At 41.2% G+C, this 27469-nt stretch overlaps 1 protein-coding gene across 1 annotated transcript; it reads right to left on the bottom strand.

Annotated features, from left to right (window-relative positions):
- Positions 1-1113: 1113 nt before the first annotated feature.
- TMEM47 (transmembrane protein 47) lies at positions 1114-24415 on the bottom strand. Its single transcript, XM_040582461.1, has 3 exons — positions 23911-24415; positions 10099-10239; positions 1114-2509 (listed from the first exon to the last, which is right to left on the bottom strand). Exons 1-3 carry the CDS (start codon positions 24134-24136, stop codon positions 2331-2333), a joined length of 546 nt encoding a protein of 181 aa, XP_040438395.1. The 5' UTR covers positions 24137-24415; the 3' UTR covers positions 1114-2330.
- Positions 24416-27469: the final 3054 nt, after the last annotated feature.

Raw genomic sequence — 27469 nt, 5'->3', positions numbered from 1 at the left:
AGAACATCGTCCTCCTAGAAAAGTACAGACATCATCTCACAGTGGGCTTCTCTAGCTAACCTAATTCCCATGCCAAAATACCACGTTCTCCACGCTGCTAAATAAAAGCAGAACTACACAGCTGTTTAGAAAGATACAGAGTTAACTATCTACTGAATATCCACCTTAAGACAGCCTCAGGAAAAAACCCAACAACTAAACAAACAACAAAGTTACAAACGCTCTGTGGTACCTGTGAAACAAGTGGACATAATTTTTCCTCTCATCCTCTTTGTTCTCCAGGCATTGCCATACAATCCCTTCCAAGTCAAGCTATCATTTTGCTCCACCTAATCTAAATAATCACCACTGGCCCTGGAATCTACCCACCTAATCTAATTAATCACCACTGATACGGAACAGTTTGCCATACTAGTAAAAATTTAACTCCAGAGAGCCCTACAGTTTTGTAAACCGTCTCCATACATCAGCAATACTTTCACAACAACCTCCTCAAAGGCAGCTGTGTGGTCACACAGTCACTGGAGAACCTCTGTGACATGCAAACTGTGGCACAAGCATTAACACTGTAGACGCGGTCTTAACTTTGAGTAACTCAGCAGTCTTTTTCCGTGGAACCAGCAAAACCATTGGTGTAGAGGTGGATGTGCAATCCCAGCATATCTGCTTTTGCAGAGGTCCACATAGAATATATTTTAAATTTCTCCGTTAAAAAAAATAGTTATTTCTAGAGAGTAGAATTGTATAAAAATATGTTCATAATTAATTGAAACTATCCAAATAAGCAAATTGTAAACAAAAATAAAAGTGATCCCGATTAAATTCATGTGAAAGTTCTTCCTACTTTATCTTGGATTTCATTGCATAAGTACAGGCTTGGGATGTTTTAAGTGGGAAACGTACTAAGCAAGGAGTAATTAGATGTACATAATCATCAGCCAGTCCATTATAAACTCAGCTTTTAAAAACAAGAGATTACCTCCTGAAGTGCTAATGTTTCAATATGGACATGATGGGGTCTCAGCTGTATTCTTGATGATCAGAGACACTCACAACCTAACTAGATTTTTAGAAAAAGGCATTTTGTTTCTTTGCAACAGCCTTAGAAAAAAATTTTAGTAAGTATTAGACTATACATGGAATAGCAAGTAGTTATTTTGTCCAGTTCTACATTAACTTGACGTGAACTTCTAAGCATTTCCCATAACACAGAGTCTGTACAAGGGCATATACAGAAGACAAACCATTTTACGTTTATTCTGTAACATCAACCAAAAGTGGGGTACCAATCCAATGCTTTCAAGAATGTGTACAAAGTTAGTATTTTAACCACTGCATCACAGCTCATACTACAATTTTAAGATGAATCATCTCTCTCTCTCTCTTCATTTATATTTGTATTATATATATTCATTTATACTAACAAATACCTTTCAAAAATATAACTGAACTTGTTCCATATGCATTCTTTTCATGATGATGTTCAGAGGTTAAATGAGTGCTCAGGACAACTGCAATTCATTCATACATTTTAGATGCCTCATGGACAGATAAGATTTTTTTCTGCTACCCCTTACCTCTATCCTCCCAGCAAAATAGTCAGACCCCAGACAACTTCCAACTACACAGTCAGAAGCACATGTCTCCAGGTTTGGACTTCCTTCAACAATCTGTTACAGCTGGCACGGTGATGTTAATTACCAATTCATGAAATCCTGTGTGACTGGTGGCTTGTTTTTTTGTTTTTTGCCTTTTTAAAATTTTTTTATTATTCTCCCAGAAGACTGTTGAATGCAGATATTAGACAAGTCATTAACCAGTTACATTCACTGCCCTCAACACAGTCACTTACAACTAATTCCTTAAGAGCTTTTTTCGAGCAAGTAACGAGGGGCCAACACAGCCTATTATACAAGATGCCATTGCCTGCTTATCAGACATCTGAATCCTCTATGGTACAGGGAAACTTCTAAATGGACCCTATGCCAGCTGCTCCCCTGAAGGCAATAGCAGATGCTGGCATTGCATTCTCAGTCCCACTAGTTTTCTCACAATGATCGCCGTCACGTAGATCCTTTTGCTTGTTGTCAGGAAAAATGAAGCTTATGTATCAGCAGCTTGCAGCATCTGCCTATGTATGATCAGCAATCTTAAGTGTTTGCAGTTCTTTTAAATGGTTGTAAAAGCTGGTTATAGTGTTCACACCCAAAAGGCAAAGGCTATTTTATCAACAGAGCAGACTGTTTGGTGCTCCACAAGTGTTCTAAAAAAACTGTGAGTTAGAAAAGATGGAGTAATCCTTTTGTTATTTTTCTTTTTATTAAATGATTCTAGTAATAGTCTTCATAGTTCTTAGGGTTCAGGCAATAAAGAATGGCACCCCCAAATGAAAATATAGTTGCACCCCAAGCCAGGCCGTAGCCCCAGTTGAACTCATGGTATATTTTCAAGCTGACCGTTTCAATGAACTTGATTGGATAAAGGACTAAGCTGCACACCTGAAGAACAACTGAAAAAAAAAAAAAAGAAAAAAGAAAAAAGTCAGAAGAAGCCTTAATTCATTTCCATAAAACAAGGAAAACATCACATTACTGAAATTCACATTTTAAATGCTCTCGGTGCATTTTTAGCTTGTAAGTACTGCTTTTTTTTAAAAAAAAAAAAAACACCTTCATTTCATTCACAGAGAACACAGCGGTTCTTAGATATTCCCTGGCTGATAAACAAATGTTATTCCTATGGTATAATGATGATCCTTCAGATGTCCATGAAACTAACAGTGAAAGCAATCTTTTCCCAATTCTTTTCTCTCTCTCCCTTGTATTTTAGTTTGTAGTCATTATTTCTTCCATAATAACAAAACTAACATCACTCGTTCTATAGCTATTATAAATAAGTCAGAACAAGAAGCAAGAACAAACAAATATTAAGAAATATAGCTCAGAATCAAATCATTTACTTAGCCTAGAAATAATTCATTGTAGTAGGCAATACATATTTATGTTCAGTAGACACTCACTGAATTACATATTTCATATGAATTATTGTGTACTGTAATCAGAATTAATGATATTGTTACACAGAATACCAAGGAATCTATAAAGTTTGATCAGCCACTAAACTTCCAACTGGCAAAACATTGCCTTGCATTATGAATTTAGGGGGTGGGTCAGAAATGCTTCATGATGAAAAAAAGCTAATAAAACAGATAAATCCAATGCAGTAAGAAACTTAAAAATTATTACTTTCTACAGCACTCTCTCAGACAGCCAGATCTCCTGCAGCCTGATCCACATGTCTGCAGTGGAATTCAGCAAACCTGTTAATTATTGTGCTACATCAAAAAACCCCCCACATACAGTAACCTGAAAGGGAAAATACACAGATGAAGAAGCCAAATTTTCACAAGAAGATTTCAGTTTCATCAGCAGCCATTCTCCTTTAAATTCAGGAGCAGCGTTAACATCAAATTGGGACAACAGTTTCCAAGGTAAGCAGGTGAAAATTAAGCTGGTTTGAAGACAAGAACAAGCTGTATGATGTAATGATTCTAGGCCTCTAGTTCTGGCATTCACAAAAGACTAAACATCACAGGGACGTACAAAACATCATTTTTACCCCTTAAACACATGATACAGCCTTATCACTATGCTCCTTTCCAGCATTTAAGATGAGCAGTTTTTAAAGACTTCAACACATGACTGCCTCTGCAAACTACCCTGGCACCCTGATCACAGGCAGGTGGGCAAATCCACCCAGTTAAGCACACGCTTAAGTATTTGCAGGCTTGAGACATAATGGTATGCAACATAATGCCATAACAACTACTTTCTTTAACATTGACTGGGTCATTTTTTACCATTTATTAGGTACTGTAAGAAGAACAAACACGATTTATTATAAGAATTCTTACAAAGCCAGTACTAATATAAAATGCCACTGGGTAACAGAGGAAAGACTGCTTTGGACTACAGAGGCCCTTCTGAAATTACACTGAGAAATTACAGGAAAATAAAATAATGTTAATCATATTCTCTTATTGCTTGAACACTTTGCACACTCAGAATTTTTCTTTTGCCTTTTCTTTCCCACACACGCTCTTTGGTGTTGTCAAACTGGCACTTTTCATTAGCCCTGGCGACTAATGCTCACCTGTCCTCTGGATGGGACTGGTACCGGGAGATGATTTCCAATGTTCATTACAATCTTGGTGACAACACTTTACCAAACCCTCAGTGGACGTTTCTCCCCACCCCCACCCCATCTCTTTAGCCTACAGGCTAGTCTTTGGACTCTTGCTTGAGACTGCAAATCTGATAAATGTTTGGATAGTGGATTTTCTGACATGGATACCAAAATCCACAAGATTTTTTTAACCCTAAAGTTATTGAAGTGTTACTTTGTGTTATTCCATTTTAATATAATTTTTGTCTGTCAGCTCATAAAACACTGCAACACTGCAGAAATTTTGACAGGTATGCAATGGAAGCACCTACTCTTAGGAAAAGATTATGCCTTCCAATTCTGTATAATGAGAGCATCATTATACCCAAAACTGCCTGAATATATGCTCAGTTTTCAGACACATCTTTAGGACCATTCAAAGTTAAAAAGGATTTCCCAAGGTGAATGGAAATATGCAAGGTTTTTAGTGGCTTCCTGAACTGAGGATGCAGCATCTCTGCTGAGTCAGTACAGGAACCGCTCTGTGTGTGCATGCGCATCAAGTGCCAACCAAGGAAGCTCTCCACCTTCCCTCAATCCAACACATGAAGTATGCTGAATTTTAATCTGCAGATCACACTTGCCAAAATAAAACAAAAAAGTTATTATTTTTGAAAATGGTCATGTTGATAAAGCAGCAACACCCACAACAGGTATTTTAGATATTTTTATAGTGAGGGTTTCCTGCTTTTGCTACTACTTGTCCAGCTACACTACTGTAAAACTCCAAAAGTGCTGGCAGCAACTGGACAGTGGAAACAGCCACACTGCATAACACTGTCATCACTTCCCGCTATTTTTGCCTCCTATCATTCTTTCTCCCTGTAGAGTGGGAAGAGACTTGTGTGGCCTAGAAACAACAGTTAGTGAAGTTATGAAAAATGACCAGTATGACCCAAAAAGATGTTAAGACCCATGCTGCCAACTACTGATATGCTTCCAATGAATTTAAATGAACTAACTCTGTGCTATGTTGACATACTTATGGGAGGTGTAAGCTCTTATCCTTTCCTGTAGAAAAAAAAAGGCTGCAAAAGGAATCTTAAAAAAATATATTCCACTTCAAAATGCTATTCAAAACAAACTAGTTACCTCAAACTAGATTATTCACTTCAGGTTTAGACCCATTTTTATGACTAGCACTATGATGCTTGCAAGACGATTGCACAGGAACAGGAATACTAGTTTTATTCCATTTACATGAAATACATACAGTTATATGTACCCACCATATTAAACATGCAGAAATCACAACAAATGCTTTAAAACTAGGAACATATAATTACAGTCATCTTTTTATCTTGTTCAAATGTTTGAGTATAACAGTTTTGCCATCAAAAAAAGACTTATGGTGTGCCTTTCCAATTGGTCTGTATTTGAAAATGGTGGTGCTGACTAGTAAGTTCTGTATTTCTGTTCTCTACACCAGCACTCCTGATTGTTCACATGAGTAAAGCACTCCATTTATAACCAATGGGTGTTGCAGTTTATAAGATTAACACACATGCAACTGTTCTCTAGGAAGTTTTTTTGTACTTAATACAACCTGTGCAATTAATTGGAAAGCAGCATGAAGAGAAAGGAGGTCCATGACAATTCTTAAAATATTGCTAGCTCAAGAACAGACCACCCTGCTATACAGGAAGACCAGAAATTTCAGCAGGAGGTCCAGCTGGCCAAATGGGGAGTTTCTCAATGAGTGTGCAAGAAAGGGGCATAAACCTGCAGGAAACAAGGATAGACTGACAGGAATATAAAAGCACTATTTTGATACTTAGATACAAAATCAGGAAGGCTGAAGCCCAGCTGGAGCCCACCATCAAGCATGTACGTTAGTTGCAAAATGAAGTTCAGCAAATATATTCATACAATGATAGACAGGAAAGCCAGTCTAGTGACAGATGATGCAAGTGACGCCTTCTCCAAGACCTCTCAGTGACATGGTTTGGGAAGGTGTCAGCAGTGCAGGAAAAATTCAGAGATGACTCAGAGTTGCATCCATAACTATGGGGACAGACAGGATTGATCCAAGGGTGATGAAAGAGTTGGCTAATGTAATTCTGAGCCCCCTATCATCTATGAAAAATCACAGGGATTGGAAGATATTCAGATGACTGGGAAAATGTTAATGTTGTGTCCATCTTTAAAAAGTCTAGAAGTCCACAGAATTATAGGCTGGTCAGCCTCAACTCAGTCCCTGGAGTACATCTTCTTGGAAGTCCACCTCCAAGCACATGCAGAACAAAGTAGCAATCAGTAGTGAATACGGATTCACCAACCAAAGGACAAGGGTCCAGAGGACTGCCAAGATAATCAGAATCCTGAAGCAAATTATCCTTAAGAGAGGATGAGGGAGCTATGTTTGTTTAGACTTATGAAGAGGTGACTAAGGACCAATTTCAAACCAGCCTACAGTTACCTGAAAATGTAGCTGCAATGATGATAGAAAAAAACAAAAAACAACCAACCTCTTCTGTATAGTGCCAGGCAACATAAGATATTGGCAAAGAACACAAAACTCAGTTTAAGAGATTCAGGTTGGACATCCGGAAAGAAAAATATATTATAAGGAGGGTAGTACGGCACCAGGACAACATGTCTGAGAGGCTGTGGAATCTTCATCCTTGGAATTCTTCAAGACTGGTCCAGGCAAAGCTGCAGCTGATTGACCTAGTGTTAGCGATTGTCCTGCCTCAACAAGAAGGTTGGACTACATGACCTCCAGAGTAGCTTTCCTATCAATAGTTCTTTGATGCTGTGACTCTTTTTGACCGCCCTGTAGCAACTTGCATTACATACTACTGAAGTCAGTCCTACTTCTTCAGACTATTCCATGAATTTCTCAAAATCAAATTCTGTCTTCCAATTATCTGCATTTTTTTTTCTAGCTTCACTGTAAAATTTGACAAACAGACTTTTATTCTATCTTCCACATCATTATGAAAATAGGTAATAGCACAGAACTCAGGACGCAGTCCAGCCAGACTGTGCTATGACTCTGTCAGAACAGAAAGATACATCCTCTAAGGATTCTCCTAATATTATCTCCCATATTTTTTTTTTACTCTCTCTCTTATAATACTTTCACTTAGCCACTGTTTCCCTAGCTTACTTGTAAAAGCATCCTGTGAAAAGGGTTAAAAAGCTTACCAACCTCAACAGGTTATTCTTTTAAACATTGTTAAAATTGTTAAAACATAGCCTCAGAACGCAAACAACTTTTACATTACCTTCTTAATTTTCTTTAATGGACTTTCAGCAAATACACTTTCTCTATCTTTAAATTAAGACTCAGTTAGCACTCAGTTATCAGCCAACTGTATCATGAGACTCATACATTGACAAGTTTGTGAACTTTTGCTTTGAGGATACAGCTCTCAGGGCCAGTTTGGTTCACGAGCACTGAAGATACCCCAGCAAGCATGTAAGCTAGTGAACCCCACTAGACCAAACAGCTGGGAAGAGCTGTATGAGCCAAGGTGGCTCCACACAAGAGTGTTCTGCAACTGTCTCTCTGTAGGCTCCACATTCTTCCATCACCTAAGGTATTCCTGCTTCTCTCCCCGTTATACAGAACTGACAGTATGCATTTTAAACACATTCACATCTGTTGATCACTTGCTGGCTTATTCTCAGTAGCTAGGTTGAATTGTGGTTTTTTTGTCTCTGCTTTCTTATCTCTTCTAGTCTTAGTCAATCTTTTTTCTCACCTACAGATTTTGCCAACTGAACTCTGAAGCCAAGGGAAAAAAAAAAGATAAATAAAAACTAGAAGAAAAAAATGCCTAGAGCCAATTGTTTGGACTTTAAAGTGCCTGGATACTACTTTCCCATTTTGTTCTTTCTCCCACACAGCAATGTTTTCTATCTGACACCCACACAGATCAGTAAATGTCTCTGGGCAATTCATCCTGTGTCCTTCTTCCAGAGGCAGCTGGTAGACTCCTAACCAGAGTCATACAGAATATTTGCTCTTGTTGACAGATTCACAGGTCACGGTGGGATTTATCCTCAAAGATCTTCTGTGAAATCCACAGGTGAAGGTTTGAATCCATGGGCAGTTGCACAAGGCAAAAACTCCAGTGCTGCAATCTTAACTTTCCCCTCTTCAGTAGGGGATTCTTTCCATAATTCTTTCAAGATATGCCAGTCCATACTCACCTCTAAAAATAGCTGACATCAAAGATAAAATCTGTAGGAAATGACACTAACAATGTCAGCATCAAATCCCAAAAGGATTCTCCTCAGATTTGCCAGATAATGAAGAAGAATGGGGCAGGCTGTCTTGGCCTCATCATCTCTCTTCTTCCTATATGCTTCAGTTCATGGCTATTTCAAATGCACGTGCACACACACACAGAGGCAAAGGAAAGAGGTGAACACCACTCATGAGCTAAAGCACCAATATATTTCCCTTTTTGATGCAAGTAAAGCATTAAATCCCCCCTACCCCAAATCTTTTGTAATTTTATGCAGAGGAGAATAGATTAAGCTTTATGCAAAACAGCAGGAATTGGGGAAATTTTTTTTGGGGGAAAGTTGTGGGGTTTTTAGTACAAAGTTAACTATATACTAAATGAGCAATATGGCAAAATAGGCAGCGTATGGCTGAATAATTACTAAGTTACTACGTAATGTTATGAGAAATTAAGTCAAAAGCCAAATAAGAAACCACTACAGAAATTCAGTAATCCCATTTCCTTCAAAGTTAACTGCCCAGCATGCTTTATAATCTCAGATATATTACTACATTTTAAAGTAACGGCATCAGTGCCTTTATTCATTCAACCAAGCAAGCAACGAGACATACAGAACAAGAAGATATGATTTCCACTCAGGAAATCTGATCCTAGGTTGCATTCATTTCCTAAAAGCAAATGAAATATAACCTACCCATACCTCTTGAGCAAATAAAAGTGCATCTTGAAGTGCTGCGGCTCAATCAAGGTAAGGTTAGCAGCAGAGGGCAGCAGGAGCCTTCCCCGGAGCTCTACTCTTGTTTCTGAATACCCTGCAAATTCTGCACTCTTTTCATATCCTTGTAAGTGGCTTTTTTTAATATATCACAAAGACTAGGTTCTATTGTCCTCTTCATTATGGGCTATCAGAAGGGGTTAAAGAAGCTGGCTCCAATGCAGATACCAGTGACAGGATGGAGGTAAAACCATGCTTAGTGAATCTCAGGGGAACTGGGAACATGCTAAGCCCCAAAACACCAGAATGTACAAAAGGAAATTATTTGATATTGTAAATGTACCTCACTGGATCAGTCTTATGGACAATTCAGATTCATAGGTCTCCTTTAAGATTCTGTGATAATTTACACAAGCTGTTCCGTTTTCATGTTTTTAAAACCAGAGAGGGACTACATGGTGACAACTTTTTAAGTTAATAACTAAGTAAGCAAGCTGACACAATGAAATTAATTCCTCATGGCACAGGGGCATATATAAACACATTGAGCATAATCCTATTTGGGCACTGTCTTTCCTGTTTTAAAATTGTAAAAGAAAGAACATTAAAATAACAGAAATGGCTTTGCTTGACGAATAAAACTGGGGACATTAAACAATACAAAGTCACAGATTAAAAATGGTACTTTGAGATTTATCCCCTGTAGTTTCCCCTGCTGCATGTACTTCACAAAACAATAAATATAATGCAAATAAATAACTGTTTATGAACTAAGAATAGCATGACTGCAAAAATAATCAACGCCATGCAGAACACCAGTATCCTAAAAAACTTCACCAGAATTAACACAGAAGTAAACCAAATGCCTCTGAATTAGTATGCAGAACAAGGCATGTCTTCCTTCACAAAAGTGAAGCTGCTCCCATGAATTTTTTGTGATGGTGCTGGCAATCCGCTTACCTGCAGCAAAGAGCATGACTGCAACTGGTCTGTAGAACCGTCTCCGAGATCCCACGCAGATCGAGATCAACCCAACCAGGAAAGCTATGAGAATAATGGCAGCACCACCCAACAGCAAAGCAAGAGTAGCTATCTGCCAATCTAGGGGGGGGAAAAAGGAGAGGGGAAAAAAGGAGCAATACAATTTCAGTAAAACAAGCCCACAGGCCTGACAGAAACAGCAGAATATGAGGAACATACAGGCTGCACCAAGGCTCAGGCAAATAAACAGCTGTGCTTTGGGTTTCTTTTCTCCTCATTAGCGAAACACCTTTATACCACAGATGCAACTCAGGAGCAAAGTGCCACAACCTCCCACACTTCTTCAAGGCTTAGTTGGCCTCATTGGGATTTTGGCTCCAGTAAGACTGAATAATTTGGTCCCCTATTTTTTGTCCAATTTAGAATGAGAAATTGAGGCCGGGTCAGGATTAGCTAGTGCATGTTAGCTGAACCCCAGTCTGTTGTAACTTTCTCACACAGGACAGTGCAAGTCAGACATCTGCTTCAGCTGATTAGGGTGTCATATGAAGGGAAATGCATGGAGGCTCACCATATACACTTGTCACTTGGGAGCTACCAAGGCCATGTAATATGAATAGCAAAACAAAAATAAAAGAAGGAGATGCTCAAAGAAATAATAATCATTAAAAAAATTTCAACAGTGAAAAAAAAAAAAAAAAAAAGGTGGAGGTCAAGCCCTTATAAAGGCAGTAACGATCAGTAGATGCAGACCGAGTCAAATCTGAAGTCCATTTTAAAACATTTTATCCTAAAGTGCCAGTTTTTCTTTTCTTCCCCCAACAGCAACTTCTGGATTTGACCCAGAGTATTTTCTAGTTATTTTCATACATAATGGATGCGATTATAAAAAACATCCTTGCAGTTTTAAATCACATAAAACAAGAAACATTTGCAAGCTGATAGCTATCATGGGTCTATACAAGATCTAACTGAAGAGCTTCTATAGGTTTTAGAAAGGCATGGGCTTTGCCCTGTCTCTGCAAAACAGTATGTAAGACCTTCTCTCTGTCCAATAACAGGCATCAAGAAAAAGAATCAGATCACTATTTACTGTTTAGTACTACTATTTAGTAGTCCAAGGAAAATTATCTAAAATCAGCTTGTGGGAAAAGGACCTATGTATCCAATGCATCTCTCATCACTTTGAGAATGCTATAGCACTCATATGACATTCAGAATAAAATGTCCAAACGCATTTCATAGTTCAAAGGAAATAAGCATAATCATTTCAAAAATAAATTTTGAGATCTCAAGGTTACTAAAATAGGAACAACAAAAATCCACATTCTCTTCTTGTAAAAAGCAAAAGTCCATGTTTTTTAAAACAGTACATCCAGTTTCAAGAGGGATCTAATCTGCTGAAGATACCAGCAGTGCAGCTGTGGGGTTTGGGAATGGAAGGCTGGCAGCTATTATCACCAAAAAGCCTTCATATACTATATGAAAAAGGATGAAGGAGATTAAAAGAAGAAAGTGAATAGAGGAGCTATAAAAGCATTGCTAAAAAAGAAAGCTATTTTAAAGGCATGTTTGTGCAAGTACACACATTTATTTTCATTCTTTTTAGAAATTCAGACATGTTGTTTACTTATGTTTTAATTACTAAGTACTCAACCTTCCAAGGTATTTTACCTCGTTTCCTTACTAGACTAAAACCCACGGCTGGAAACAATCTCTCATTCTCCTACCATCAGCACACAATCTGTAATGTCAGTTTGCTGTGTGTCCCACTGCTTTACTATTATTGGGATGGGTTATGAAGAGTGCTTTTTAATGTTGACATGATCCTTCAGAAACACCAAGTTGTTAGTGTACTGATGATTTAGAAAGTATTCTTCCAATATCAGAGTGCATTACAGATATAAAATACAGAAATAAATAAACAGAATGAACCACTTTGGAACAACATGAAAGGAATCCTTGCACTAGAAAACTACGCAGATACAAAGACTAGACACATAAATCCATATCGTCCCAAAGTTAAAAGCCATAAAAAACTGGCAAAATAAATCAAAGTGCCAGATGGGAAATCTCAGAAACTAAGATTTTTGAAAGCCACTGCAAATAATAAAATATTAAATGTTATCTTTTTATTGATCAGATGCCAAAGTCTAATGCAAACAAAAGGTGTGCAACACTGGAGAAGCAACTAAATGGAGAAAAAAAATAAATAAAAAAAATAGTATCCTATTGCTTGCCAAAACCGCATTGGCAAGACCACCAAACAACTGAAAGTAAGGAAGGCAAAAATGACATAAACACAGGGTTAGAATACAGTTTAACTTCCAGGACCGATATATCTGTGCATTTTGGAAAGGTTAAAAAATAAACTCCCTTACTACAGTACTGATGTAGGAGGTAAAAGGACAAATGAATGTTGGAAGACACCTACACTCCCAACTAAAAAACAACTGACTTAGTTAAACAAAATTGATTTCCTGAGTAAAAGAACCTACTCTGTGATGCTGACAGCAGGACAAAACTGAGACCCTTAATTCTGCTCACTACTAGCTGAGAATTGGGTATTGAATGTTGTGCTCTGGGCCACGTCTGGAATTGCCTCTATTTTAGCTCCAGCCTCCACTCCCAGGAGCATACAATGCTACCAGACTTTGCCTCAAGCTGCAGCTGGGAGGGATTCTGGTTTAAGAAAATCACGAAGGTCAGACATGAGTGCACAAAGAATACTGGACCGAATTTTCCTATATTGACTACCATGGAAATTACATGTTTAAATCTTGTCATCTTAGAAAAACCTTAACTTGCAAGTCTGGTGACAAAATGTTGGCTTATGTTGGTTTAAGCTTATGTTGGATTAAGAAAGTAAAATCTTCTGCATTGGCCTTCTACTTAAGAACAATTATTTTTTAAGAAAAAAATCCAGGTCACTGGACTTTATACAAAAGAAAAAGAAACATCCAAAGATTGAATCACTACCTCTGAAGAAAGAATAAGTTAGATAGCTACAACAATGTAACCACATACAGCAAAGGCAGATTTCTACAACAAAAATCTGTGGCCCTCCTCAGACTACCCAGGAGTGATTTATAACACACCACATCAAAATGGGAACAGCAGATTGTTACATAGTGTTACTGGTACACAGAACACAAACATCAAAAGCCTACTTTAGAGCATCCAAAATATGCTTGCACCATTTCTAGGCACGCAGAAATCTTGCAAATAAGTTACTATACTGAGTTCAGGAGCCTCAGCAGTACAGTGAGACTGCTTGTTCTCACAAGAGATAGAAACATGCATAAACATGAGCAAAACAGGACCTTATAGACGATGATTATTAGTGTCCTGGATTTAAAACACAATTTGGTTACACTTCAAGAATGCACATCAGTATTTTTCACTGCACATTGCTACAGTTTATTTATATTACATATCTACTACCTAAGAAAAAGTTTGGAACTAGTAAAATTGCACTCCCGCAAATCTTAATACATATTTAGATTTTAAAAAGCACTGTGATCTCACAGTCATGCCCAATTTAAGTTGTTTTGTTGGTTTATAACTGTAGACTCAACAGAAAGCATAACTTTAGATTTTTTCAGTGTTCCCCCATACTAGCAATATATTAAGAATTACACTGAAAATGCCACCTATCCCTTCGAAACAACTAGAATTAACATATTTTTGACAATCATTAAGTAACTTGAGACAGATTTCTTAAGAGAAGCCTCACTTAATGTATACTGGTTTTAGGTCTGAAAATCCAAACGTGTTTTTGCACTGCACAAGAAGCATGACAATGTCTATAACCATGGGAAATATATACTGCAGTTCTGACAGTGATGATAGTGTTTGCTTAGTTTTTATTATAACAATCTGCCTATTAGTTTAGGAATGTGGATTGCAATATGTGGAAATTATATAAATATGAACCTAGGTACTCAACACATATTTGGTGTAAAATTTATTAAAATTACCATCTTCAGTTAAAAAAACCCAACAAAACAACAACAACAAAAAAACAAACAACCCCCCAAACCATGATGATAATGTTTCTTTTCAGCTAATTCTTCATACATAAGTCAGTCTCTTTTTTTAAGGACAGCTTGATCTCATTGCCCTTTGGAAATTCAGCCTGTTCTTTAATGATAAAGAAGCACAATGTGTTAATTGCACACTGAAATGTGTGACTCTCCTCCCTTCTTCCCCCCAAATGAAATGACCTGGGGCTTTAAGCGGTATATTCATTTTTAATTAAGAATAGCTATCTGCTCTATTTCTTGGGCAAAAATAATACTTTAGTAATAGGATAAAATCAGGAAAAGCCATAAAAGGAGAAAACATCTCACAGTTCTGAAATGTTTAAAAACTAGGTAATTTTTTAACATGAGAATAAGTAACACAAAAGGCAAGCGCTGTCATAGATTTCATGTTTTCAGCAAGTTACCCCCAAAATAAATATTTTATCTACATGGTATTCTACAGCAAAACAAGCAATGGACATAAAAACATACTGTGGAATATGTGAAACATTTGTGTGTAGGGCTCTTTCAGATAATGCAAGTGAACTGATTTAATCTCTTAAGAAACAATCAAGTATTCCTTTCTTTCATACAATGGTCCTCTACAGAGTCCTCTTCCCATAGAGGCTGAAGTAAGAAAAGGCATGCAGTGTTACATGATGAAGGTAATTCTAGCCACCTTCTAGCATTAAACAGAACCTTGGCAAGAAAACACAACCCTCTTAGTTAAGTTTTTCTGATTCATTGCAAAGCTTCCACTTACCACGTACCTGCTCTCAGCCAATATCCTTAGAAATTGTAATATAGCATTTAAATTTGAGAATAATGAATTTGAAAGAACATGTCAAGTAAAGCATAAAAAGTTGAGGCACCCACACATAAGAAATTAAATATAACCCAGTGAATGTCATAACAATCAACGAAGATGGCTACAGATATTCCTAATTGATTCATACTCAAAACCATTTTAAAGTTTATAAACACTCATCAACTTAGCCATCAGATAGCCCACAAAAAAGCATAGTGACTATATAAAAACATGAAGGTAGAATCTAGTTTCTAGAAGCGCATTTGTCACACAATCAGTAAGATTTCCTCTTTCTTCAGCACGCTCAGATTCACAGGTGTCTGTGGAAGGCCAAGCTCCATTGAATTCAGGGAAAATACAGAGGTGAAATTAGTAGTGCAGTGTCCATTAGATTCTCACATAAGATTATTCCATGGAGAAGTCAGTGCTTTGGAACCTCACCTGAGCCTTAAAGATGGGGTTTAAGGAGCTGCTCAGATGAAGGGAATATTGGCTAAAGCTGGGAAACCCAGTGTCCATAAGTTACTCAGTCCATACTCCTCTGTTCTTGTACAGTCAGCACCACAAATCTGAGACTCTGTAGCATACACTTCTGCAAACTGCAGAGAAGCTCTTCCTAGCAAGACCTATACCAAACCTCCAGTAAGTTGCTCTAGCCACAGCTTTCCACACTGGAGCCTTGTACAAAAATTGCAACGAACAAACATTTTCTGGTCATTGTCAGTTTGCATATATGCTTATTACTGCTGGCTGCTGCACAGACATACTCTGGCTTTTACATTTTCTTTTTATTTTTACGGATCGAGAAAAAGATTTTTCTGAAGTATGAATATTACTTGTGCACGTGGATCCTCAAGTCACTTACGACACTTAAAAAGCATTACCTAAGCTCTGGGAACCAGACAGTTGTGGCTGAATGCATAATTTCCTTAAGACATAATTCAAACACTCTACGCCAAGGCTTTCTTCTGAAAGCCATGAATTTGAACTCATGCAATTACTATGTGACATCACAAGTATGTTAAAAAGAAGCTGTTTGTGGTAGAGACAAAACTATTTTCTGCTTCTTCTTCAACAGATTTACGTACTGAGCTTTCCCTAAGAAACTGGTCTTCATCCACACAAAGCAGCACGTGGGACAAAGCCCTTGATAAACCAAATCTTGCACAACACAGGTAGGCTTAAGAGTGAGGCATTCCCATACCTCTAATTCCCCAGGATTTGGACAACACCCACACAGAATTTTGAGCATTTTATACTGGGTGCCAAAATCTCTGAATGCATCCCTAAGGAGCCCCTGCTCCACATAAGGCATCAGTCACTTTCTATTTACTGTACCAGACACAGGATGATTTAGTGTTCCTGACGCTGAGTGGAGAGTCATTTAGAGCCAGTCAAAGAAAGAGAATGAGCACAGGAATGTGTGCAAAAAGCTCCAGCTAACTGAGGCAAACCCAGGTACGCCTGTGCCTTGCTGAGAAGCAGAACGCTAATGGTAATGATGGCAGCTGACTAATGAAGGAGGAAAGGCAGGCTGCTGCCTTAGCTGCAGTATACCAGGGGCTAGAGGGCTCCTCAGGAACTGCAACATCTTTGCTGCCCAGCTCCAGCCTCGAACCTCTGCTCCCATTTCCCAGAAGAATCTCTTAACCACAAGGGTAGACTGAAACCACACTCCTCCTCCATTTGCTAAACCTGTGATGGGAAGAGATAAGCAGGAGATCTGTGAGGTCTGTGAACAAACAAGGGAATCCAAATCCAAATCCAAGTCTTGCTTTGAAGTGCCTCTTACCTAACCGGTCCCTTCCAGCCTTCTCGTGCTGTTTATGCACCTTTCCACTGACAAACAAAAATGCTGAGCGTTACTTTAAGGCAGCCCAGATTCAGGGCTTTCTCACCTTTGAGGGAAAACATTCTTAACAGTCACTTACAGAGTTGCATCCCTTTCACCTAGGCTCCTCCTATGGACTTCCTTTTCTCCACAGCAAGATAACCATGATCAGAGGGAAAGAGGCCAGCTCCATTCCAGGCAAGATAACATCCTGCTGGCAGGATGCTCCAGGCAGTAGGTGTTCCACCACCACCACAGCCCAGGAAGGACGCAGTGGAATAGGAATAATTAGGCAGCTATTGTGCAGACTCCGCTCACTTTTCAATGACAAGCAGAGCTCCCCTGCCTTCCACCCGAAGGTGCCACTGAGCATGCAGGAGACAGACTGGTCCCCAGAGAAGTGAGCAGCACACAAGACAGAAATGGTCTCAGTTTCCCAGGATGGTCTCTACAGCACTTTTGCATAAAATACAGACTGCGTTAATCTGCCTGATGTCTCCATTTCAGCTGCTCTGTTCATCAGACCATGTGCAGCCCTGAGACTGCTAGACTCAAACTTTCTGTGCGCTTCCATACCACTGCAAGTTTTATCTCCCCTCCCTACAGGAGATCACACTGAGCAACAAAAGCAATAAAAATATGGTAAGCAACTCTGCTGTTGTGCAAAGACAACTGATTTTGCAAGACAACTAGACGGCCTAAAGCCTGAGGGGGTTACAAATGTATAAGCAACTTGAAACATAGCAGTTGCTTGCTCATCTGGCCATTGACACATGTCTCCTGAAGATTAAAGCTTACACTCCCTGTTTATACAAAACACATACACTTTGGGGGGAGGGGGTGGTGGTGTTGTACAGAATCACAAAATCATTTAGGTTGGAAAAGATAGCTGCTCTCTGAGCCATGGCCTGCCTTTATTTCTAAAATCACAGAGTAAAATCCTTTAAATGCAGTGTGTCTTCAAATAAAAGAGTTAAGTGGTACCATTATGTAGATCTTTATTTTATTATTTAAAGGCAACATGCATTGCACATCACTTTTGCCAACAGAGGACTTCAAGACAAGCACAGCATTACAGAAAATCATGTAATCTATAATTCATTCACAGAATAGTACAGCATGTACTCAGGCATTTCTTCCATTGAATACACAGCATTCTTCTGAGATTAGCTCACTACTATGGCATTTAATTATTGGATATTCATTCATTCAACAACAACAACAAAAAACCAAACACAAAACACACACACCCACAACTCTAAGAACCTCACAAAACCCTGGAAATCTTAGAATTATGTCATTAGGAGCAAAGTGTGGGAGATGTGTTACACAGGCTTTTCAAGAAAAGCTCACCTTTTCTGGCCTCTTCTATATATACTACTACATTTTAGCAGTCTGAAGAAGGAATAAGTAAACTTTGCATTGGAACAGGAATGTAATTATTTCCCACAGTTACTGATGTTCTTCAAGCACACTGGCAATCTTTTGCAATTTTCAAAACTCATTCTATTGTTCCTTGAGAAAAACAATTAGCATTTAAAATAGTTCCAGGAGCACTTCCCATCAAAATGATAGCCTTTATATTATAGAACTGAAACAAGTGAAAACATACAAAGCAATACAGCTGGACAGACTTCACCCCACCTCCTGCTTGTTACCTTGAATCTTATGTGGTCATCTTTGGCCACGGATCAGTAACAGAGGCAAGGTTACTCTCTATGTGATTCTAAATATAAAATCTCATCAAATATTTAAGCTACATATATTATCCCTAACCCAAGCAACATCTTTCAACTTACTGGTGCAAGACTTCTTTATTTAATAAACAAAACTTGAGGCAACAGGATACATAACTGATTTAAAAATTGCAATGAACAACAGCAGTAGCAATAACCCATTATGGCTAGAAGTCTAGCCTGTTGTTTTGTTGTTGTTGGGTTTGGTTTTTTTTTTTGCTAAGGCGTATGGTGCTCTTGACCTGATCAGATAAACTCACACACACTTTCAGGTATTACACACAAATGTGCTGTAACCATGTGGAGAAGAGTGTCTAAAATGGTAGCCTCCGTCATACTAAAAGGTCCAGGCTACCTAAACAGGAAGGAGCCTTAGATCTACCGCTCCCACAGAGCATGGCCTTGGGAAGTTTGAGACTAAAATAACTGGTCCATTTGTAAAAGATGGTGAATACCTTAAAATATTCTGTCTGGGGCTACCATAAGGGGTAGGTCACAAATTCAAGGCAATTTGAACACACTGAAGGAACCAGGTAGACATCAGGCATAAACAGAGTATCAGTCATCATAGAATCACAGAATAATTTAGGTTAGGAAAGACCTCTGGAGGTCATCTAGTCCAGCTCCCCATGGAAAGCAGGGCCAATCTCCAAGTCAAACTCGACTTCAAAGTTAGCTCAGCTTGCTCAGGGTCTTAAGATGCAGAGTCTGAAGTAGTATCGCTTTTGATTGTAAATCCACCTTTCGATAAAGTGTTGGGGATTATTATTAAATAGAGTAATATGCAAAATGACAGACTACAGTTTTCAAAACCAGAAGGAATGTTTTATTAATTCCTCCTTACATTGCATAAGCCACTTTCTTTAGATTTAGTAAAATTGCATTCGTTCTTATGTTATTTTACAGCAAACTTAACAGCCTCCCTGAGCTTTTCAGAAATATGTGTCAACATCAACTCTGAGCAACGATCCAGATCTTCTTATGAGGAAGCTGCTTTTGAGCTAGCAATTTCCCCTTGGAACAATTCCTTATATTCAAAACAAGCAGAAACCACCCAAGACTACTGAACCATGTCAATTCAGATATCTGCATTTAATGTATAATTAAAGGTTAAACCCCTTCAAGTGCTATTGAGTGAGCAGTCTCTGATGCTTTACAAATTAGAACAGAATCATAAGCACAAAACTAGACTCAAGTTGTATTACTGCACTATGTTGTAAGTTAAAGCTTTCTTTATGGTTTGTTCACCACTATGTTTAAACAAATACAGAGAACCTGTTGCACTTATTTCCCTGAGAATGTTTTGTCTTTCAAACATTCATCAAAAATTCTTAAAGAGAACTCAACATTACATAATCAAATATACACGTTGTTAAGTAAGAAAGACATATACCCCTGTTCACCAGAATAAATACATTTAATTGGTATGAAACCATTCAAATGTATTTTTATATACACTGTTTTCACAATATACTGAAATGTTGCAAAGCAGCCATTGTTTTCTATGAATAGCATATACATATTGAAGCCAAAATACATGTTTACCTGCAGATCAGATTTGATGGGACCATTTATGTCTTCCACATCATATTTTTGTATTTTTGATTTAAAGAACTAGAATGGCTGAGGTCCATTGCAGGAATTCAAATTTACTGTTATTAATTCTGCGGGAAGAAAACAACTACCTGTACAGGTACAGACAACCAGGCAGTTGTACATAAGATGCATCTAGTTTTAGGCAGATGCTGTGATAGAAATAAATACTCATACCTAATTCTTAACTCCTGATAAATCTGTAAATGAACCATCAAAAATTAGACATAATCCACTTCAAATGAAGTATAAACCCAAATATTTTTTTAAAGACAGCAAAGGAACACTCTCAACCCCCTAAGTTTTTTCATTTTAGTTTAGCACATGAGTAAAATACAGCTGACTTAAAGACGACTTGTGCATTAGCCAAGTAAAGCTTTGATCATAGAAAATAATTTTATGCCCAGATAGCTGCTAAAACTGTAAAGCAGCATTGCTGGATCTCAAGATTTTATCATGAAGCTTTCCATACTGGCAAGTGTGTTAGTTTTTCAGCTCCTGAAGTTGCTGTTACTGAGAATTTTAGAAGGGGAGATGAGGGATAGGCAAGAATACCTTTCTAGCTCCTGCAATTACAGGGGGGCACTGAACTGGTGATTTACATAGACCCTAAAGACTCAAAAAGAAGAAAAGCAAATTAAGATATTTTATAATCTTCAGATCTCAAAAAATTAATTTGACTTACTATTTTACGTACTTGAAGCATGGATATTGTGAATTACTTACACAACTTTAAAAGCCTTTTGAGAGCAAAGGATTGCTTGCAAGCTATTAAGAAAAAGCCCTCAAAGCAGTGAGTGAATGAATGCAAGCACACATACTCCAAGCAACAGCAACACTTGGTGAAAACTGAGGTATTATTTCCTGCTATAACAGCCAATGTAATCATGCTCTGTACATTTCCTTCTGCTCTCCACTACTAAGTTGCCCTTTTGATAGCAGTGAGGGGTCCTACATCTAATTACAACAAAGGTTTTTAATTAAACCTCAAATATGCTTTAACAGCTTCTAGCATGAGATTGCCCTTGATGGTGCCACTTGAGGTGCTCTCCTTCAAGGGATGATGAAGTAAATCTCTTAAAACCATGGATGAAGATGCCTTTTTCCTGTGTGTACTAGTGCTTTTCACAGCTAGCCAGCTACAAAGCTGCTTGCACCGGTATCAAGCTAAAAGAGCTTTCCCTGTGGGAGCTCTCCACTGTCTCCAAAATATACCACTTGCTAGATTCTCAATGTGGGAGGAAAGTGCACTTGAAGTATTAAGGCAAGCACACAAAATGGTCTCAAATAGAGCCCAATCCAGCTTGGCGAACTTACTGGTAGCCTTCCTATTGACTTTAATGGAAATTGTAACACACTAGCAGAAGGCAAAGGCAGAACAGTACAGTTTCTCGTATTTCAGGTCTCCTCAGTGTGCAGCATTGTGCCAAACACAAGGTAAGTGAAGGGTTTATTCCAGTCACCTCAAGTGAAATGATCGTTTACTTCTTCCCAGTAGCTTGTGAAACCTGGCTCCACTAGACTGGAAAGTATCTGAGGAAAATGAGTAAAGCTAATTCAAGGAACCTGAATAAAACTGGACAGACAGGAATTCTTGCACAGGATAAAAGAAAGCACGAGGAGAGGCCAAGTTTTCAACATGCAGCATCCAACAAAACTACATTTCATTCCTATCCATCCTCACCTATTCATCTTCCACCTTCCCATAAACAGACAGGTGACCAATAAAGTGATGAGAGAGATGAGTGTCCTTTTATGCTGTTCCATAAGCTGTCCTACTTTTCTTTAACGCACTTGTGTGTGTGTGTGTGTATACATGCATGCGTGCTGGGGAGATGGATTGAGGGGGGAGTCCAATAAATCATGCATGGAGGTGGGAGGGGACTTGAAGCAGGTTCTCATTCAAGCCATCTGAAAAGTCTTTCTGCAATCAAGGGGATACTATTTCAGGAGACAGGGAGAAGGGGCAAAGGATTCACGTTGCTAAGGAGACACTTAGAAGCTGACATTCCTACATAAATTTCCATTTATACTGGGGAAGGAAAAGAAAGCTCTCCAAAGTTTGTGTAGATACCCTGGTAACTGATTGAAACTGACATTTCTTTACAATTTGTTTTGGCATTACATGATTTAAAACAAACCCCCAAACAACCTGCAAATATTACTCCACACAATGACAAGAAAAAAATAAATAGTCACAGCAGCAAAGGAACCTGTGCAATTTCTACTGAAGCAGCGACCAGTTTTTTCCCAGAACCTATACAAGGATTTCTGAGAAGCAAGGAAAAAGGAAAGCACCTAGAATACACAGTCAGCCCCTTGCCTTCCCTTCTTTTTCAAAACAAACATCTTGTGCCTGGATTTACCTCGTTTAAAAAAAAATACCTTGTCCTTGGATTTACCTTGATTTATCTTGTCTTGTACCTGGATTTACCCAACCGGAGAGCACAGCGATCCAAATGGATGGTTTAGCAATGCAAGTGTGTGTGTCAGGAGGACAGGGATGCAGATAAAAATGGGCTGGGGGTGTGGGAAGAGGCTGGCTTCATTTGTCAGTGTTTCTATTGGGACTCCAGAAGTTGCTATTAGGCATAAAGTAAATAACCCATGAAACCCAAAACAATTATGGTTCTAAAAAAGCAATTTATTGAAAAATATTCAACAGGCAGCTTGTTTATATCATTCACAACCTGTTTTTTAAATACTCCAAGCAACAGTGAAATGGCATTAAAAAAATATTTTAAAAATCTATGACCAAAGACCTAGAAAGCGGAAGAATGAATGAGCATCAGAAATCAAAACAGGGAGTGTGGCAAGAAGGCGAAGGAGTATGAAAGCCGATGGGAAGATCGGCACCTGCTAGAGGAAAGACACACACACAAGCACAGCCAGGGGGATGGAGAGCCAGAGCCCAGGCATCCTCACTCGGGACAAAACAGCAATCGGTTTTGGTTTAGGCAGCCCCAACTTCCCCAGACTAGTGGCTTCGGGGGTGGAATTAGAAGACACTTGATTCCCAACAGCTTTTCACTGTATGAGAACAGCTGCCGCACAGAAAAATAATCAAAACTAGTCCGAACTCGGGATCTCTCGTGGAAACACAAAGGCAGACAGAAAATCAGTCCCCCCTCTCGCTCGCAGAAGCCCACCTCGCGTCTGCGCTGCACCCCCGACCACCCGGCAGGCGGAGGGACGCGCCGCGCGCGGGCTGCCCCCTCCAGCACGCGCTGGGCACAGGGGCCGCCGCCGCCCTCGCCCCGAGCCGCCAGGCGGGGGGATGCGGGGCCGGGGCCGCGCGGCCCGGGGCGCAAGCGCCGGGGCCGGGGAGACAGGGAGGAGGAGGAGGAGGAAGATGGGGAGGGACGCCGCGGCTGGGGAAGGCGAGGGGTGCGGAGGGCGGGAGGACAAAGGTGCCGGGGACTCTCCGCGGCGGCGGCCGGAGCCGGGAGCCGGGGCGGCAGCGGGCGAGGCGGGGAGCGCGGAGGGGCAGCGGGGGGCGGCGGGGCAGGGCCCAGGGCACCGCTCCGGAGGAGACAAGGGCGAAGGAGAGGTGGCTCGGGGGATGCTGGCAGGGCAGCCGGGGCGCGGGTCTGCCTCGGTGCCCGGGGGGCGGCCGGGGAGCGGGAGGAGGCCGAGGTGGGGGACACGGCAGGAAGGGACGAAGGAGGGACGGGGCAGGGACCAGGCTGGGGGCGGCTGCGCGCCGGGGGTGCCGCCGGCGGAGGGGAGCGGAGCTGGGGGGGGGGGGGGGGGGGTGGTGGGGGTGCCGGGGCAGGCCCCGGGGCAGCCGTGTCTCACCACTGTGCAGCGTCGACTCGCAGAGCCAGCTGTCCAAGTTGCCGGGCTTGCGGCAGGACTCCCAGAGGGACAGGTAGTACTGGTGGTCCGCCGTCACCCAGGCGGGGCTCAGCACGGCTCCCAGGTCCAGGCACAGCGCCAGAAAGATGCACACCAGCCCCACGAGCTTCAGCGGGGTCAGCACCGAGACGCGCACCTCCTCCATGCCGCTGCCGGCCGAAGCCATGGGGCCCGAGGGGAAAGGCGGAGGAGGAAGAGGACGCGCTGCAGCCGGCCCCGAGGGGAACGGGAGCGAGAGCCCAGCTCCGCGCAGAAGGGGCGGCAAGAGGCAGAAGCAGCGCGACCAGCGCTGACTAACGGCGGGGAGAGGCTCTCGCCGGCGGCGGGCAGCGCCGCTCCCTCCCTCGCCGCGCTCCCGCCCCGGTGTATCAGGTGCAGCAGCTCCCCCTACCCCTCCGGCGCCGCCCGGCCCGGCCCGGCGCGCCCCTCCCCCTGCCCGCCCCTGCCGGGGGAGGTGGCGGCCGCGGCCCGGCCCGCGCTCCCCCGGGGAAGGGGCGGGAGCTGCCGCGCCGTGCGGCGGGGGCCCTGCCGGCTGCGCCCCGCCCCGCCGGGCCGAACTTCGCGGAACTTCACCCCCGCCGCAGGCCACGCCGGCCGCCGCTCGCCGGGTCCCCGAGCGGCCTGACCCCAGCGGCCCGGACCGACTCGGCCGTGCCGCCGCCCTGGGCCGCGCCGCGGGGGCGGGAGGGGGCTCCGGTGCGCCCGGCCGGCCCCTGGTCGTGCGCGGTGTGACCCCGCGCCGGTGGCCGGGCGTCACGCCGGGAAGCGCCGGGCGTCCCGGGCCGGGAGGGCCGCGGGGGCTCGGCAACACGGCCCCGGCCGCCCCTCCCAGCTCCGCCGGGACGCGCCGCGACGGCGAGAGAGGGGAGAAACGCGAGGCGGCCTGGGGTGCGGGGGCAGCGGTGACTGACCTTGATTCGCTCGCTGAAGTGACATTTACATCGCCAGTTACGGGTGGGAGATTTAAAAGATAATTCGGCCTTTCGTTGTTTGTGCACGGACGTACTTGCAACTCCGCTTCACTCTCCCGGCAGTGGCGTTTCTGATCCCAAATTAAATCTCGAGGAAGAATAAGCACTTGCCTGGTTTTAATTTCATCTCTGTTTATTTTGCTTAATTAGCATATTAGATAATAGTAGCGAGCGTGTCACGGGCAAATGTTTTGTTAGTTAGTGAGCACGGGCACAAGTGTAACTCCCCGACCAAAGCAGCTCTCCCTCCCAAGATAGAAAGGCACACTGACACCAAGATACAGGATAATGTCCATTAAGGATGATTAAACAAGGAGAGGAGGAAGATTCAACCCACAGATTAAAAGTAAATGCTGCTGCTTTCACTTGAGGGAAAAAATGAGAAAAATCAAGCCAGGAAAGCCATCATCTAGTGAAGAAACGGAGAAATCCATCTGTTCCATAATATCTGTATTAATATAATTTAGCCCCCCCCCCCCCCCCCCCCCCCCCCGGCTTCAGTTCTTTTTCTCGGATCCTGATCTTTCTTCTAACTATAGGAATGTTCTCATTACTTTCAAAAGGCGCAGGATTAAGTTCTAATATTTACACAACTTTCTTCCAAGTTCCATTTCACTCCATTCATACTCCTTTATGGCTGAAACAGAAAGAGAGAATATTTACATTGCAAACCCCTCGAAGCACAAACAGCTTTGCTCTTACAGCTGTTCAGAGGAGTTAGCACATGAAGTCTAGCCTTGGTTTCCCAGTGCTAGAGAACACTTATGTATCATGCAACAATTTCTCCTTAAGTACTTAGGGTGCCTCCTCTGTTAAAAACAGTCGAAGCTCAGTGCCCTGACACTGTAGTAGGTGTACCGGAGAGCATATACAAACTCTGTGTTGTTAGCATCAATTAAGGTGTATTTCTAAGGGTTCTTAGTCATAGGTATCTGTGAATCAACTAGCACCAATCTGTCATTAATACTGAATAAGAAATGCATTTCCTTGACCTGTTACTGCTTGAACTTTTAAGGAAATTGGGTGTTTGTGTTTAGGGTTTCATGGGGTTTTTTGTTTTGTAGGTTTTTTAATGTCTGGTATTACTTCAGTAGGTGTGTACCAGATTGTGTTAGCCAATTAGTTTGAGTCATGATTCTATTGTGTCCCAATTGTAAATGTTAATTATTGGAAGAACATAGCAAATATAATTTAAAAAATCAGAAAGGATTTTAAAATTGTTAAAAAGCATAGGTGTACCAAGCTAAACACACTATCTTAAAACTGTATGAAATGCAGAATCGTGGTTCTGTTCTAGTATTTCATAAAAACGAGGAGGAAATGTCAACAGTTTACTGGTATATATGAAAACTTGGGATGCTATATACAAAAATAGCACTGGTGCCTGTAGTTAATGTTGCTAGCACTTTCTATGCAAGACTCAAACTTGTTTTTACTTTATTAAACCTTGGCTCTTTGAGCTGAATTTGCCTCTGCAAGATACCTGCCTGAGGTTGATTTTTATTTTTTAAAGTTCCAGCTAAAGTTCAGTCCTATGTAGTCTGAAAAACAGATATTTTCACAGTCTAAAAAAAAACCCAACCAAACAAAAACCAAACAAAAAAAACCCAAACAAAAAAGACTTCAACAGGTTTCTCAGAGGAGAAGGTTGACATACAACGCCCCCCAAACACAAACACAACTGCAACCTGCACATCACACTGCAGCTTTCTATGCTCCAGAGATGTGTTTGCATCTTAAATGCTCCAAAGATTTAATCTGTAGTGATTGCACTGCATCTATTTACAGTCTGAAAGAATGGTGTATCAGCAAACGGGTGCTTGGGCATGCTCCAGCCTCTGCCTTCTGGCCACCTGCTGTTCCTGAAGTACCTGGGAGAGCCTGCTCTGGCCATGAAAAGGAACAGGGAGATGCCCACCCACCTCAGAGATGTTCTGCTCAAGCAACACAGGAGAAACGGCCCACATGGCGAGACCACTTGCTCCTAAGGCACCATCAGACATCAAGAGTTCAAGGGTTAAGGAGGCAGCCTGGGCTTCACAGAGGGCAAGGAGTGCTGAAAGGAAGAAGGCAGAAAGCATAAATGCACAAGCAAAGATTAAGTGAAGAGGTAAAATAGGAAAAGACAGCATGGAAAAGCAGAAATAGCAGAGTTTGTAACAAAGTAACAAGCACCATTGCCTTGGAAATTTGTCTGTGACTTCAGGAGTACTGTGAGCATCTCTTTTCCTTTAGTGAATGGATATGAAATCAACTGGAAAAGTCTCTGCCTTCTCTCCCTGGAGAGTCAGTCCACAGAAGGAACAGCTAGTGAAACTATTAGTTCAAGCAATAAGGATCTCCCCTGTATCGCTATGCAGACCTGACCTTTGCTGATGACATAAGTTGCGGGTCAATGTAATTTCACACAATGTGCATTTCCACTGTACAAATTACTAATTTTTGAAATGTCTGAATGACTTACCTGGATTCAGGCTTGGAGCTCATGTTGACAAAATCAATTACAAGGTTGTTCGTGACATGTAAGA

The sequence above is a fragment of the Falco naumanni genome, chromosome 2, assembly GCF_017639655.2.
Source record: "Falco naumanni isolate bFalNau1 chromosome 2, bFalNau1.pat, whole genome shotgun sequence".
Taxonomy (NCBI): Eukaryota; Metazoa; Chordata; class Aves; order Falconiformes; family Falconidae; genus Falco; species Falco naumanni.
The sequence above is the reverse complement of the archived record's forward strand: the minus strand, read 5'-3'. Positions and strand labels throughout refer to the sequence as shown.